This window comes from Engystomops pustulosus, chromosome 5 (genome assembly GCF_040894005.1).
Source record: "Engystomops pustulosus chromosome 5, aEngPut4.maternal, whole genome shotgun sequence".
Classification (NCBI taxonomy): Eukaryota; Metazoa; Chordata; class Amphibia; order Anura; family Leptodactylidae; genus Engystomops; species Engystomops pustulosus.
Genome location: NC_092415.1, coordinates 9,245,388 through 9,261,584, shown reverse-complemented (window position 1 = coordinate 9,261,584; position 16,197 = coordinate 9,245,388). Strand labels below are relative to the sequence as shown.

Genomic DNA, 16,197 nt, shown 5'->3' with positions numbered 1-16,197 from the left:
AATAATTCCTAGGGATCTCATTGGTCAGATTTACGATTTGATATTTGCCCTCCCCCCTGACAATAGGGAAAACGTATATATAAGGGGAAAAATCCTTGAATATATGAAGTTCCTAATGTTCTCCAAAGATTTTACCTGTTCACCTTTGGGTCCAGCTTCTCCTTCAGGACCGCGATCCCCTTTACTGCCCTAAAACACAGAAGATAAAGATGGAGAAATAAATTTACATTCAGTCCATGTCAATAGGTCTAAGTAACTGCTAAGAAACTGATGCACACTATTTATTGAGTCACTTTCCTCTATTCCTTGATGTCAAGACCTTTGAGCTTATACCCATCACCGATAGAGGTTGGTGACCACCAAAATACATAGCATATATACTCGAGTATAAGCCTAGTTTTTCAGCACAAAAAAATGTGCTGAAAACCAAAACTCGGCTTTTACTCGAGTAAAAAAAAAAATCAAAACTCACCTTCCTGGCTTCCCCCGCTGCTGGCTATATACTGGGGCAGGGGGCTGGCTATATACTGGGGGATATGGGGTGACAGGCTATATACTGGAGGGCAGGTGCGGGCTATATACTATGGGGCAGGGTCCGGCAGGCTATATACTGGGGCGGGGGGCTGGCTATATACTGGGGCAGGGGGCTGGCTATATACTGGGGCAGGGGGCTGGCTATATACTGGGGATATGGGGTGACAGGCTATATACTGGAGGGCAGGTGCGGGCTATATACTATGGGGCAGGGTCCGGAAGGCTATATACTGGGGTGGGGGGCTGGCTATATACTGGGGCAGGGGGCTGGCTATATACTGGGGCAGGGGGCTGGCTATATACTGGGGAATATGGGGTGGCAGGCTATATACTGGGGGATATGGGGTGGCAGGCTATATACTGGAGGGCAAGGTTTGGCAGGCTATATACTGGGAAGGCTGTGACCAATGCATTTCCCACCCTCGGCTTATACTCGAGTCAATCGGTTTTCCCTGGTTTTTGTGGTAAAATTAGGGGCCTCGGCTTATAATTGGGTTGGCTTATACTCGAGTATATATGGTAGGTTTCCAAGTAAAACAATGGACCTACAGAGCAGAATGGGAAGTGGTGTAGTCTTTTTTTATTTCATGACTAGTACTTGTCTATAACAACAAACACAACTCTACCCTTCAGTGACGAAATGTTTAGATAAACTCTTAGATGATGATGCAATTTGCTAAGAAAAATGCACCAGAATTCTATGAAAGTTGCAGGAAAATTGCATTAGCAGAGATAAATCTTCCTTACTGTCCGCCCTTATGACTTGGAACAACTCATCACTTGTACATATTCATAATGTACATCGACCCTGATATAGGACAAACTAATGTTCTGCAGCAAGAACCCAAATGTCCTTGAATTGAGGACTCAAAAAAAACAGTCTAAAATTATGTTCAATCTTCTGCAATCCATTAACACAAGGTTCCTGCAATCAAGGATATTTGTCATTCAAGCGGAAGATATTAATCTGTGACGTGGAATAATTACAGCATGTTCTTAATAATCCAACTCACCTTCATACCATCCAAGCCCGTTGGCCCGGGAGGACCCACGACGCCAGGTTCTCCCTGCAAAATGGTAAAAGAATAGACAGCTGCATGATATACACAGGACAAATATGTGCAGGAATGTTCACAATTAAGATGTAATTAACTTTACAAAAAATTATTTTGTTCCTTAAGACACAATGGGGCAGATTTACTTACCTGGTCAATTCGCGACCCAGCGGCCCGTTCTCTGTGGTGGATTCAGGTCCGGCCGGGATTCACTAAGGCAGTTCCTCCAACGTCCACCAGGTGGCGCTGCTGTGCTGAAGTCCGCCGAGGCCCGCCAGAATGCACTGAAGTTCATCGGCCTATTCCTAGTGAAGGTAAGTGCGAGTCCCGCAACTTTTTTTTTTTTTTTAATGCGCCAGTTTTTCCCGAATCCGTTGGGTTTTCTTTTGGCCACGCCCCCGATTTCCGTCGCGTGCATGCCGGCGCCGATGCGACACAATCCGATCGCGTGCGCCAAAATCCCGGGGCAACACAGGGGAAATCGTCGCAAATCGGAAATATTCGGGTAACACGTCGGGAAAACTCGAATCGGGCCCTTAGTAAATGACCCCCAACATGTCTCACTCCTAAACAGTGGTTGAGGTTTTCTTGAAAACATTTTGAAATATTTTGACCATTTTCTCAATCTACAGATTCTTATGGTAGAAGGATCGTTGGATGATTACCTTTTTTCCATCATTGCCATCCCGTCCTGGAGGACCACGGAGACCCTTGTCACCTTTAACGCCTGGAATTCCTGGCAAACCTGGGGGTCCTGGTGGACAGTCTCTGCACAGGTCCTTCAAAAATGTCACAAAAAATTATTAGTGCTCCCCAGGAACCAAGAAGCCCTAGAAGAGGTCGTAGAAGATGGAAGAAGCTTAGATGTTTGTGGTAATTCTATTGAGATGAAACAAAATGTGAACACAGGGGATCTGAAGCTCAAATATGTGAAGAAGCACAAAAATCTCTGGTCCGTAAGGTGAGATAAAGTTGGCCAAGGTTATCATCATAGGGGAGCTTAAAGAGAACCCGTCATGCAAAATAACCCCCCTAAACTAAATATATTTTCATAAACTGCCATTAGAGAGCATTGCCTCTATCCCTTCATTGTCCCTCTACATGCCTGTAAACCTAAGCAATGAGGTCCTAAAGCTGTATGCAAATGACCTGTGAAATGTCCAATGAAGCATTAGCATATTCAAGCTGCCCACTCTATTCATGAGTGGGAGGCACAGCCACACCCCCAGTGCTTGACTGACAGCCTGTATAATGATGTGAGGCTGTATAATGATGTGCTTCCTGGTGCTGGCGGCCACGCCCCCTGCAGCCTGTGTGTGCATGTGTGTGTGTATATAGGAGAGATACAGCAGCTCCAGGCAGCCATGTCACAGCAGAACATGTCAGGTACTTGTGTAGCCGATGTCTGTGTCTCTCACCTGTCAGCAGATGACATACACACACTAGCCATGCTTTACTATACATTACACACAGACATGAGCAGGGGGAGGAGAGGGGAGGGGTAACCGGTGTGACATCACTGCCTCTGACCATGTGACCAGCCTCATTTACATGATAAAAAATAGATGATTTTACAATGATTAATGTATGAAATAACTAGATAGAGGCTGGGATGGATCATTGTGAGCTGCTCCAACAGGTAGAGGTGACAGGACTAGTGACACAGACCTGATGACAGGTGTCCTTTAAGTTTTTTCTTATAGACACAGCACTAGTCTATATGGGTTTTCTTATGTGGAGAACATGTTTTCAGAAGTAAAAAAACACAACCAATGTGTTGTTGGCATAAATACTGTACAGGCAGTCCCTGGGTTACGAACAAGATAGGGTCCAGAGGTTTGTTCTTAAGTTGAATTTGTATGTAAGTCGAAACTGTATATTTTATAATTGTAAATCCAGACAAAAACGTTTTTTGCCCCAGTGACAATTGGAGTTTGAACATTTTTTGCTGTAATGGGACCAAGGATTATCAATAAAGCTTCATTACAGACACCTTACAGCTGATCATTGCAGCCGGGGACTATAGTAAAGCATTCAGAAAGCTACACCAGAGGTCAGAGGGGTCTGTCTGTAACTATGGTTTGTCTGTAAGTCAGGTGTCCTTAAGTAGTGGACCGCCTGTATATCATATATGTCCCCTTTTACCTTAACATAGACTTCCAAATCAGGTGTTTTGATCAATGAAGCTGGACCCTGAAAAAAGAAAAAACTCAACATGTAAAAAATGAAGGTATCTATAATTTAGGTATCTATACCTAAATAGTATAGATTATATCAATATAGTCAATAATTACACTGTAACGAGATAGAAGGGGGTAGAAAAAGACAGATGGACACAGACTGTGAGTCCTAAAACTGAACGCACCAGACAGTCCCTACCTACTTACTCACAACCACCCCATGCAGTGGCCAGTAACTGGGCGATAGTCCCTGTTTAAGTGATAACAACAGATGAGGGCAATACAAACATATGAATAAGAAAAGTAACCAAAGCCGAATCAAAACCTAAAGGACAATGAAGTACCAAATCGATAGACAAAGACCAGGAAGACGAGACAAAAGGGACAGAAGATACCAGATATTAGGAGACAGAATACACATATCAAGTGGTCAAGTGTGAACTATAACAAGCACCAGGATAGATTTCAAGGACCTTTATGTGATTTCAGAATCCTGGTTCCAATGTTAATAAGATGAGGATTCTGTCCACCATGCCTCATTGACATGACTGTGTGCATATCCAGGCTCCTAGTCCAAGTAGATAAAGGGCCTACAGTAGCTTTCCTGGTGGAGTACTGTACCGGTCAGAAAGTTTGACCCCTACTCTTCCGTGTTATACATAACTCTTCCAGGATTCCTTGCTGATTCCTGCAATTTTTATTCCATAAATAGTTGTTATCACATTAGTCCCTCAATAGAAATCTTCTGTAAGGCTACATTCACACGGACGTATGAAAACGGCCATATCCGTACCGTACCGTTTTTTTACGGATTACATACGGCCACATTCATTTCAATGGACAATACGTCTGACCATTTATATTGCCGTTGTTAACTCCGTTCCGTACCGTACCGTATACTTGCCGTATAAAAATATAGAGCATGTCCTATTTTCTCCCGTATTTCAGTTCCGTATGCGCTAGAAGTCTATGGAGGCGTATAAAATCCGGGTTACATACGTGCTGCATACGGGTTACATATGTGCTGCATACGGATGAAAAACGCCACGTATATACGGCCCGTAAATACGGGACTGGAGAAATCATACATCCGTGTGAATGTAGCCTGGATGAACTGCTGCACTAGAGGAGCTCACCATTCCTACTAAGATCCTGTCCAACCACAAGCTTGACCTCCGTTTTCTGCCTAAAATCTAAAAATCTTGGCCTTTTTGGAATATTGATCAGAATATCTTGGCTACTTATCAGTGTTATGTATCTGATAACTGTGCAGGCTTTATATAATGTGAAGTCACTGTTGCAGTATTCCAGGTTTTGGCTGCTCCACCCCAGGATCTGTATCCTATGTGATCCCAGTGGTCAGAAACACAGTAGATAAAAGTAAAAAATTTGCTTTGAACATGACATATCATGGGAGATAATATAATCTCTCTCTATATATAATGATCTCCAATAGGATGGTCAACAATACAACACAATATTCAACAGCTGGATGGGGGGATAGTGACATACCGGCTCACCCGGTGGTCCTCTCTCTCCTGGATTTCCTGGAAAACCCTAAAACGTAATAAAGAATTATGGAGTTAACTTGAGTCATTGTATCACATGACATTTATTATTTATGGCATCTTCAGTATGTAAATATGAAATATCCTTATTGGTTTTAATGAGTCCTTCTCCCCGGGGACTCCAAGAAAATAACACTTCCATATGTAAATGGGGATCGGGATGGTTATGCCGCCGTAGATATGAATACATCTGCAGAGATTTCGGCTTTTTTTCCACCTAATTAGTCAAGTCAGTCTGGGGTTTTTTTTCACTCTGAGCTTCTACTTTAAAAAAACCCCCAAGATGAAAGACCAAGTGACGAGGTAATTCATAGAGTCGATACACGAGAAGAAAGGTCTGCAGGCGACTATTTTTAGTATTCAGAAGCCGCTGTGTTTCTACTCGGCTAGAAAATTATATTATTTCTGATTTTTTTTTCTTTTTTCATAAGGACTGGAAGTAAATTGATTGATTCCGAAAAATCAAACAGTTACATATAATAGGCAAATATGAGCTCTCATATCACTGTTCATAGGGAAAGTCCTGTAACCACTTTCTTAGGACAAACGTGTCCAATAATTTGTGGGGAGGAGAATTTGGGCTTCAATGTTGATTGCTGATCTAGGCAGCAGCAATGGTGTCTCTCTATTTGACCGATGTTAGCAAATACCGGCCTCATCGAGCCACAGCTGAGGCCAAATCGGTCACATGATCTGTTGAGTAGGATATCCCAGCCAACAGTCGGTACAAATAATGTGCACAACTATCGAAAAAACCAAGCAGTGCTGTGTACTGGAGATGATAGTTGACATCTGTAGCTACACAGGGGGCAGGTAGACGGTAGAGCAAAATTGCGATTGAGAGGATGACGCATCGGTCTGGTGGTGATGCGCAAATGCCATAGCCAAGTGAGAGAGGGCAGATAAGGCTGATTGGTCTGCCAATATAATACCAGTAGGTCGTAATGGAGTAAGATGGTTGCCTTGAGCCAAAGCCTCATATGTACAAATGTCTAGTATAAAGTTCTGCAACCATCCAAAAGAGTGCCTCACTACTCCATGTAGAAACAACTGATTCTGGCTGTTCACTCCACAATTAAGACTGTTTCGGATTTAGTTCTAGTGTCTACAGGTTAGTAATGTACAGTTGCACCTGGTCCAGCTGGTAGCCCATGAGCCAGTTGGCCAACCCTGGCCCATCTCAAAAATTGACACTTTTGCCTTTTGTCTACTTATATTAGTAAGCACCCAGTATTTCTTGGGCTATTTGTGGTTGACTTTTTGTCATTTGATTTACTTTGATATGATATTTGTAATATACAATGTATGCCATCATTACTTACGTCTTGTCCAGGTGGACCTTGAGGACCTGATGGACCAGCAAGTCCTCTTATACCCTTTAGAAATAAAAATAGTTCTGTTAATGACTTGGACTTGTTTGGTGTAAAATTAGGGTTACAAAAGCTTTTACTAAACATTAGGTTTCATGGGTTTTCACAACATCGTAGGTTCTCTACATGAGACATGGTACCAGATGAGGTCAATGGTGGTTAGACTTGGCTTTAGACTTAGACTAAGTTTCCTCTTCTTAATGATTGACGAAAGGGTTTTGATTTTTTTGTAATAAGATTTGTAGATGATGATTATTTTAGAGTCTTTATTTTATTACATCCTACTGTATTTTTTATGAATATTTGAGTATATTTTTTTATATTTTGACATAATGAATTTACATTTGCAAATTTTTTCTAAGACTGGATTTCTTTTTCTGACATAAAAAATTACTGTGAGTTGGATACGTAATAAAAGTGAAAGCCGCTTCTCTTTATCAAGGTTTTATATAATCCGACAGACTCATAAAGATGACAATTTTCTCTTTGTTCAAGTGCGGCCATAAAGCAATCTCGTCTCACTTGGATTCTAAATATAATTATGGGAGGCAATTACTACTCCGTAATGTTCTACATTTACTGCAGGATAGGAAATGTCATCTGACTCAAGATTTTTGTTCTATTTAAGATTTTTTTTTTTTTAAATATATGTATATTTTAAACTTCAAGACGAAAGAATTTTCTTAAAAGTCAATTGGGAAAATGTTTTAGTTGGGAAAAAAACAATATCTAAAGTCAAGGATATTTTAGAATTATATTTGAAATTATTTTAAATGTAATTAATTTTCAGTGGTTTTAAATTATAGTTTTTTAAAAAAAATTTTATATATTTTAAACTTCAAGGCGAAAGAATTTTCTTAAAAGTCAATTGGGGAAATGTTTTAGTCGGGAAAAAAAAACTATATCTAAAGTCAAGGATATTTTAAATGTTAAAATTTTAAAAACATTTGAAATTATTTTCAATGTAATTAATTTCAAGTGGTTTTAAATTATAGTTCATTTCCCACTGGGTTAAAAATTTTTGGCTTAATCTATCCAAAGCCTTTTTTACTGAAGTTGATCATAAATCTATGCAGTGAATTATTTATCCTAATATTGGGAGGGAAATAAGGGTCAAAAAAGTATCTCCAGAAGTTTGTGGTCAAGAAGCTGGAAGGTCATAGACTGGACACTTGTGTCTTCATATTTGGTCAGGCCCTAGGGTCAGGGAACGATTTCCCCATTTTCACCCTTATAACTTTACAATATCTCAGGTGAAGTCTCAGAAGGAAATCAAATTGAAAAATACCTGTTCTCCTTTATCTCCAGGAGGTCCTGCGGAGCCCTGTGAAGATAGAGTGAGATAATAATTATAGAAAATGGTACAAATCCATCAATTCTACCCCCAGAAGAAGACAACAAAGTTGCCTATTTCCTAATTTTCAGTAAAAAATACTTCCTCGACCTCAATGCTAAATTCACACCAGGTTTTCTTCCATTTTCTGTTATGATGGCAGAAATACATAACATTGGGGTCTGGTACCCGAACATGAACAGAGCTTTCCGGTACCGGAACCTGACCGAGTCTGCTCATCACTATCAATGATCAATTTTCAGAAATCTAGTACAAATAACTTATTGTTATATCTTTTTTAAAAAGAAAATTTTGGAATTTTTAAATTTTAAATATGGAAATGAACTCAAACAACCGTACAGATGGTAAAGAGTAAGGCTACATTCACACCGTACCGTAGTGCGGCGGGCATACATTGGCGCTGTGGAAAGGAGCAGGGGTTGAGCGCTGCTCCCCCCCGCCCCTCTCCATAGGAAGATACAGCGCACGGCACCGTATCACGGGAAAAGATAGGACATGTCCTATCTTTTCCCGGGCTACGGAGCGGTACGGTGCCGCTCCTGTACAGGGCCGTGAGCCCATAGAAGCGTATGGGGGACGTATATCGGCCGTATATACGTCCCCCATACATGTGTTTGAATGTAGCCTAAGACCCATGTGTATGGGAATGTCCAGAATTTCTGTTGTCGTTGGAAGGAAATAGTCATTGAATTACAAAATGGTTGATCTTTTTGGACTGATGGGTGATACACCACAGGCAGAGGAGTATGGCAGTAGATTATTCCCCCCTCAGAATTCATAAGACATGCATTAAACAGAGGGTACTGTAAGCAATTTCCCTATTAATACTAATGATTCCATCCAACCAAAAATGTTAAATCTATGTGGACATTTTTAGAAAACCTTAAAAATATAACAGATTTTTTTTTTTTTTTTAATAAATGTACAGTAAAATGTGAATTTACATTGAAAGATGGATCTGAAAAATGCTATTAAAAAACATTTTTTTAAAAACTTACCGGAATACCATCAATTCCTATGCCCGGTGGTCCACGGGATCCAGGTTGTCCAGGAAGACCTGGAGATCCTCGGTCTCCCTGTAAAGGTCATTAACAAAATCAATCACTATAATCAGGTAGTCCATATAGCTGGGGTCGTAGCATTAGGGTATCTATTTTAGATAAGCCTTAAACTATTTCCTGGAAGGTTTTGTTCTAATAGCAAAGAGTGGAAAAAAGTAGCTTATAGGTCATACAATCCTAACCTGCTGGAGACTGGGAGCACAAATCAAGTAATTCTAATAAAAGTGTATTCTAGTCCTTGCATTGTCAATGGCTGAGAGGAAATGGATTTTGATGGGCGATTTAGCATTTTTGTTTATGAAGAGTCTATGTAATTATTTATAAATATTTTTTCAACCTTCATCCAAGACTTTCCATTCACGATGAGTAGATACAGCACTAGGCTATTAGCTTATATTTTCTACTGGGCGCAAAAATACCTCCCAGCGTTCCCTATTGGTAGTCATCCAGGCATACAAGCGATCACTAGCCTTTGGTCACTGTAATCTATTACAACATGGATTCCACGACAAACTTGTCGATATATGGAAAGAAGAGAAAGACAGCGCAAGGTTCAAGTGTGAGGTTGACATCCAGGGGCTTTTTCAAAAAGATATCCGGCTCACCTTGTTGAAGTCTTGGTTATAAGCCAATCAGAAAGAGTCGGGGAAATCATAATGAAAGAAACATGCAGCGCTGCTCGGGATGGGAGTGTCATCCATGCAGGGCAACCCGTTAGAGGTACATACATTAAGTTTTATTTAAGGTTTAACCTGATGAAGGCTCTTACTCAAAGCCAGAACACATTGGGGCACATTTACTTACCCGGTGCATTCGTAATCCCATGGCGCGTTGTCCGAATTCACCATCTTCTTCCTGGTGCATGTAAGGGCGTGTCAAGCGGCACAATTTTTTTTTTTAAATGCCGCGTTTTTTCCGAGTCAGTCAGGTTTTCAGATGGCCACGCCCCCCAATTTCCGTGGCATGCAAGCCAGCGCCGATGCGCCACAATTCGATCGCGTGCGCCAAAAACATGGGGCAATTCGCCGCAAACCGGTAAAATTCGGAAAACCCGATGGAAATGCGCGATTCGGACCCTTAGTAAATGTCCCCCATTGTTCTTTTACCATTGAATAAATACTTTTGAGGTTTGGAAGACAAGCTGCCCTGCGTGGAATATCCTTGCACCGGATTTACATAAAAATAAGTTGGACATTGTCCACTTCTTCTTCAGAGTTCATCAAAAATTGTGGACTATTTTTTCCTTCTCCAAAACACATACCTTACGGATATCAATAGAGGTCCGATTGTGGTAACCCCCACTGAAATGGCCCCTACCTTATAGTTCTTATGAGGTAAGAACTGATAAATGAAAGTTTCACTGAAGATATTTCCCCCCAAACCATGTAATGTCACCTTCAAAAAGTCTACTCTTTCCGAGTTACAGTTCAGGTCACTGTGTTGACCAGTGTCTTCAGGCTTTGTTCTTGAAGGCCATTTTGAAGCACTGTGGATATCAAGAGATTTTCCCTTTGGGAGATTAGGCCCTTTACATGCTTTGGCATGTTTAACTTATTTGTATGCGTTTCATAGATAGTTTTATTTCAACCTATTGATGTGCCATGATATGTAAGCTGGACAATGTTGACATCTATACTTGGACATCAAAAGATCTCAGATATCTTATGAACCCAATATAGCCAATATGGGGTCAAATGTTCTCCTACCCATTAGATGGACCCTACCTTATTGAATGACTGCTTTACTGAGGATCTTGCCACCATCAAAAAGTCAACTTTTTTCTTATTTTTTTTTTTACTTGGGGTCAGGCGAAAATTAGGCAGATATAGAGATTTCAGCAGATGCCTTGATGTGATATTGTATGATTGAGTTCAGGTCATTGTGTAGACTCGATTCTATAGTCTTCATCCTTAAAGACCATTTTCGAACACTGGTGTCCCCAAGAGAGTACCACCTTGGGAAACCAGTTACTTTGGAACACTCTGGGCTTTCCTATCTCATTAATATGGGCAGATTCCACATTTTTCATCACATTAGATATAATATAGTCTGATGTTTTGCTGATTTCCCATAACATTGCAGATGTTTCCTGCACACAGTTGCCAGAATCTCTTAACAAATTCATTTTACTTTCGGGAAAATGAACTTTTGGCGTTAAAAAACACTGCATTAAACTTTAATTAGATTTCTGGTTCTCTTCTGTGACTCATTTAACCACATTTTGTCTCACTCAGCGTAACGAAAGAGCAGCTGAAGAACGCCTGGCAGGCTCCAGATTAGGAGGCAGCCAAAGCTCCTTGGCCATGGTCCATAAAATAAAACTCCGTCAATGGGAGGACATGTAGCCAGAATACCAAGAAGACATGAAGAATTCTAGTCTCCCTTACAGTAGGGCTACGTGAGAATTTGGCAAATTTAATGGGGTCTTGTGGGCAAAATCTATTCTATGACCTATTTATAAGGTGAGTCTCGAAGAAGTGATTGTAGGGGATACTACACCAAACTAGATAGAAGCAGGAGGTTCCATCCGTGGCTGGAGTCGGCCAGCTTCCACCAATGTCTACAATGTGAAACCTCTGGTCTGGGGGTTCCCAGGCTCTGCACCCTGGGCAATCACTTACTAATGTCCTATAGGTCATTTATAGTTTTTAGATGGAAAATATCTTTAATCTTCACCACTTTCTCCGATTTCACTTCTTTACATCCTATTCATTGGTGCTGAACCCGCATCATTGGTATTTTTGTCCACTGTTTCTAATCATGAATAACATTTGTTTTGGATCTCTATGGTTAGGTGGGTGGTCCACCGCTCAAGAAGACAGTCTGGGGCCACCCAACAAACAGAACAGAGCCTGATTAGCATATCTAGTGCTGAAACTACTGGTACCGAGTGCTCAGGTACAGTAACAGGTGGAAAAAAGTCCATCAAAATCAGTGGTCCATCAGTGGTCCATCAGAAGTCCATCAAAATCCAGCTCAGGTTGATTAGTCCTGTCTGGAGAGTTCAGGCAGCTCATGTATATGTAGAAGTAATGTGTTTATGTACGGAAGATAGTCTGCAGCCAGCTTTCCCAAAGTCCTGAATTTTATAATTGCTTTTTGAGCAAAACTGCTCAGTTCAGGGATTAAACAAGATATGTTTCTGCATCAGTGTAGCTACCGCATTCTCAATGTATGTTTGGTTTACAATGCATAAAAACAAATTGTAGATTTCCTTTAATCTTAACCCCTTTTATTCAAAGGTTTATTAAGATATTTCTAAAATATTACTAATAATATTACTAATATATATATATATATATTTAAAATATTTTTTTTAAAAACTAAAAAAATTCAAAAACTTTGTGAGCTGATGATTGATGATCATCCCAATATTTGTGAAGTTCTGAATGTTACATTGTGTCAATACACGAGTCTCATTAAGAATTATATGGTCTTGGAATAGAATTAGAAAAAAAATACGAGAAATAATTGAGGGTGTGAAGCCGGGACGTCCGCTCCGTCACCTTCATGCAAATCTCCACAACTTCCCCAATGTGTCATTTTTCAAAATCAGTAAAGCTTGAAGAACACTTAAAGAGATGACATTTTATCGCCGTTTCACTTCCATCAGATCAAAAGCCTCAATTTTAATTCAAACCGTGAAAAAACGGAAATAGAAATTTAGACTCAAAATGGGAAATTTGTGACGTTCTTATTTCTCATTTTAGATTTTCTGGATATCGTTTTATTTGAAGCTTCACACACCAAAGATGAAGAGAAAATGAGAAGTCAAGACAATGGAATATTGCTGAAAGAAACATTACATGAAGAAATAAAATGAGAAATATTAAAGGGGTTTTTCTGGATTACACTAGTGGTGGACTGTTTTCTGGAATTTAATGGAGGAAGAACTTGAAGGAAACCATAATTTATAAGAGAAAACTCAACTCAATTGTTGCACGTGGTCAACTGGCTCCATTGTTAGTGGGGATAACAAAAGGAAACTGGCTTGGTGGTTGCAGTCACACTGACCACAGTCATGCACTGGTCTTTATTTGATGCTAGCGAGGCAGAGGCTGGTGCCTCTCAGTCTCTCCGACCTGGCCAATAGTCTCTTGTAGCTGACAGTGACACCTACCATACTGTATTTTTTGGGAGCTTTTGTCCCTCTATGACGGAGAATCTTTTAGACACTAAGGGGCTCATTTACTTAGAGGCCGTATCGCTGGGTTTCCCAAATATTACCGATTTGCGCAGTTTTTCCCTGAATTTCCCCGGGTTTTTGGTGCACGAGATCGGATTGTGTCGCATCGGCGCCGGCTTGCATGTGACAGAAATCGGGGAGCGTGGCCGTCGGAAAAACCCCACGGATTCGGCGTGGAAATTATTTGTGTCGCTTGACAAGCACTTACATGAGAAAAGAAAACAAAAACAACAACGGAAGAGGACGGCGCCTCGCGTGATAACGTAGAGACAAGTCGGTACCAACTGTGGTGAGAAAAGAGGGTGCTCACCTGGTAACCACTTGAGTGCAAGTGGTATTAATTTATCCAGTAGAGGGAAGGTTCCTTATTAATATGGAAGATACAATCTTAGGTTACTGCAGCAACTCCTTGGCACTCCGAAAAACCGGTAACCAGAGGCAGCGTAGGTAAATGATACAGAGACGGAAAAGTGGAGAGAGCCAGGTGGGTGCGCTTGTAACCAAAAGAAATCTTCGAGTATAGCGAAATTTGCAATATTTATTGGTAGCAGTAAAATTCCAATGGAATTTTACTGCTACCAATAAATATTGCAAATTTCGCTATACTCGAAGATTTCCTTTGGTTACAAGCGCACCCACCTGGCTCTCTCCACTTTTCCGTCTCTGTATCAAGCACTTACATGCACCAGGAAGAAGAAGGTGAACTCCGGCGGACCTCGGCGCATCAGCGACACCTGGTGGACATCGGGCGCACAACCTTAGTGAATCCCGGCAGAACCCGAATCCACGTCGGAGAACGCGCCGCTGGATCGCAACTGGACCGGGTAAGTAAATGAGCCCCTAAGTGCCTGAACTACAATCAACATAACCTACTCATTTATTGTAAAGCGCCAATGTATTGAAAGAATGAGGGAAAATTTGGATTCATTGTAGCATCCAACCGGAATGATGGGAAGAATTGAGGGGCTTGCATTAGGCACTCAAATGATAACCCGTCCTATCCATGTCTCCTCGCTCATCCTGCAGAATGTGTTGTGGTTGGGACTGTGTACAGGGATACCATGAGTCCTGTCTGGTCAACTCTGTGCTGGGGCAATGGCCTGGGTGCCCACAGAGAGGGCTTCGAATGCCACCTCTGCTCTACAGTCATCTGCCATCAGTCTTTTTGGTACTACCCAGTGTCGCTTTGCAATGCAGTTGATGGTTTAGCCTGTGCTGATCATACACAGGGAGATTTTCCATTTGAGGAGGTAGCTTTGCCATCAACACTAGGGATTCAAGGGAATCAGCTAATTAGCAATGGTCTTGAGTATTGGATCCACTCCGACCTGATATTGATGATGTATTATATGGTTGATGTAGCGTGTCCTGTCTTGAGCACCTTGGTGGTGGACCCCTTCCCCTGATTCCCTAAACACGGGACAATTTTTCCTATTTGTGGATCAAGCCCTAATGTCCCTTTGTGTCAGTTACGTGACAGGTATGCAACCGGTTTTATAAAATTTCTACTAACTTTAGATGCTCCCTTGATCCTGCGGTTCCACCTCGCACGCTCATAGGTGTAAAGCAGATCCTGAATTCCATGGACCCTTCCATAGAGAAGTTTATGTTGGTCTTCCAGAATATTATATACTGGTCAGAAGAATTTCTCAGCTACTTCTACAGACCAGAAACTAAATATCATCTTAATGAAAGCCCCGGGGAGCAATTATAGAGAAAAATGAATGTATTGTACCAAACGCTAATTACCCGAGTCTGCATTTCTTCATTTTCTCTTTGTTACATGTGTCAGTAGAATAAATCATCTGGTGACTTTCTGCATATATCACAAACATTAATACTCCAGCCGCTACTCTCCCGCTCTAATACATTTACATTTTCTTTTTTGGATACAGCCGGTGGAGAAGATCCTCCTAAGAGTCTTTGACCCAGGGCACCTAACACGCGTCTTGTCTGAAGCTGTCCGGTGTCTTTGTCCTTGCATGCAACAGAATGACCCATATTATATACTAAAAGTATTGGCATGAATGTTAAGGGGAGTTTTGGAGGACTAAAAACTCATTGAAAGTCTTTAGAATTGGTGGATCAAGGATGGTCCACCCTGGAGACATCAAATTTTCCTGGGTATCGTAATGAGATAGAGAAGTCTTTAATGAGTGTTTTTTATCATATAATATGGTTGATAAAAGCTAGATCTTTGGTATTCGAGAACTGGGCACTCCAAAGATTTTTGAAAGAAGGGCCTCAATCACCCAACTCCACATAAAGCTACACAACCACCTCCAGAAGCAGCTTAATAGGAGCCACTCAACTCAAAGTCAATGGTACTGATGGATACAGCCTAGCACCATTGGACTATGCTCTTGGCTATGACTTTTGAGAAGACCAAAGACAAAGATGAGGATCGTTGACCTACAGAATAAAGACAAACCATCTAATTAAAGCACAGATTATGTAACTGAGGTGTTAGGATTATAAAATAAGAAGCCACATACAGGAGTGGTTTACAGTAGGGAGATTTGGGACACGTAGTTTAATTAACCAGATCCCCCTATCAGGTCCACTTTAACTCTGAGATTAAATTAACCCCTCCATCGACTTCATCCAGAGAGTAACGAGATATCATTCGAGGGAAAAAATGGTAATGCAGTTAAAATATTTCACTATTTTTGATATTTAGGTATCTACATATCTGCATCTTAAATTTCCAAGACAGAGCAATTTTGTCAGCATCTTCAGAAGTATTTGAAGGTCCGAATGAAGATGATCCGCGCCTCCATTTATAAAAGCTTTGGAGTAAACTTGTTTGTAATTGGTCGGCACTCGGTGACCCTCTCCTCGTGCTTGTGGACAGGTTATTATATATCAAGAAGAGAAGATCCCGGCTCC

The 16,197-nt window shown here is 41.0% G+C and overlaps 1 protein-coding gene across 2 annotated transcripts in view; it reads right to left on the bottom strand.

Moving 5' to 3' along the window:
- Nucleotides 1-16,197, bottom strand: part of COL22A1 (collagen type XXII alpha 1 chain) — a 315,022-nt gene that overhangs the window by 48,290 nt on the left and 250,535 nt on the right. For both annotated transcript variants that reach the window (XM_072151139.1, XM_072151140.1), the window contains 8 exons: nucleotides 9,060-9,137; nucleotides 7,996-8,031; nucleotides 6,660-6,713; nucleotides 5,282-5,326; nucleotides 3,735-3,782; nucleotides 2,255-2,368; nucleotides 1,548-1,601; nucleotides 136-189 (listed from right to left, as the gene is read on the bottom strand). In XM_072151139.1, coding sequence (XP_072007240.1) covers nucleotides 136-189; nucleotides 1,548-1,601; nucleotides 2,255-2,368; nucleotides 3,735-3,782; nucleotides 5,282-5,326; nucleotides 6,660-6,713; nucleotides 7,996-8,031; nucleotides 9,060-9,137 — 483 coding nt within the window. The remainder of the gene's footprint in view (nucleotides 1-135; nucleotides 190-1,547; nucleotides 1,602-2,254; nucleotides 2,369-3,734; nucleotides 3,783-5,281; nucleotides 5,327-6,659; nucleotides 6,714-7,995; nucleotides 8,032-9,059; nucleotides 9,138-16,197) is intronic.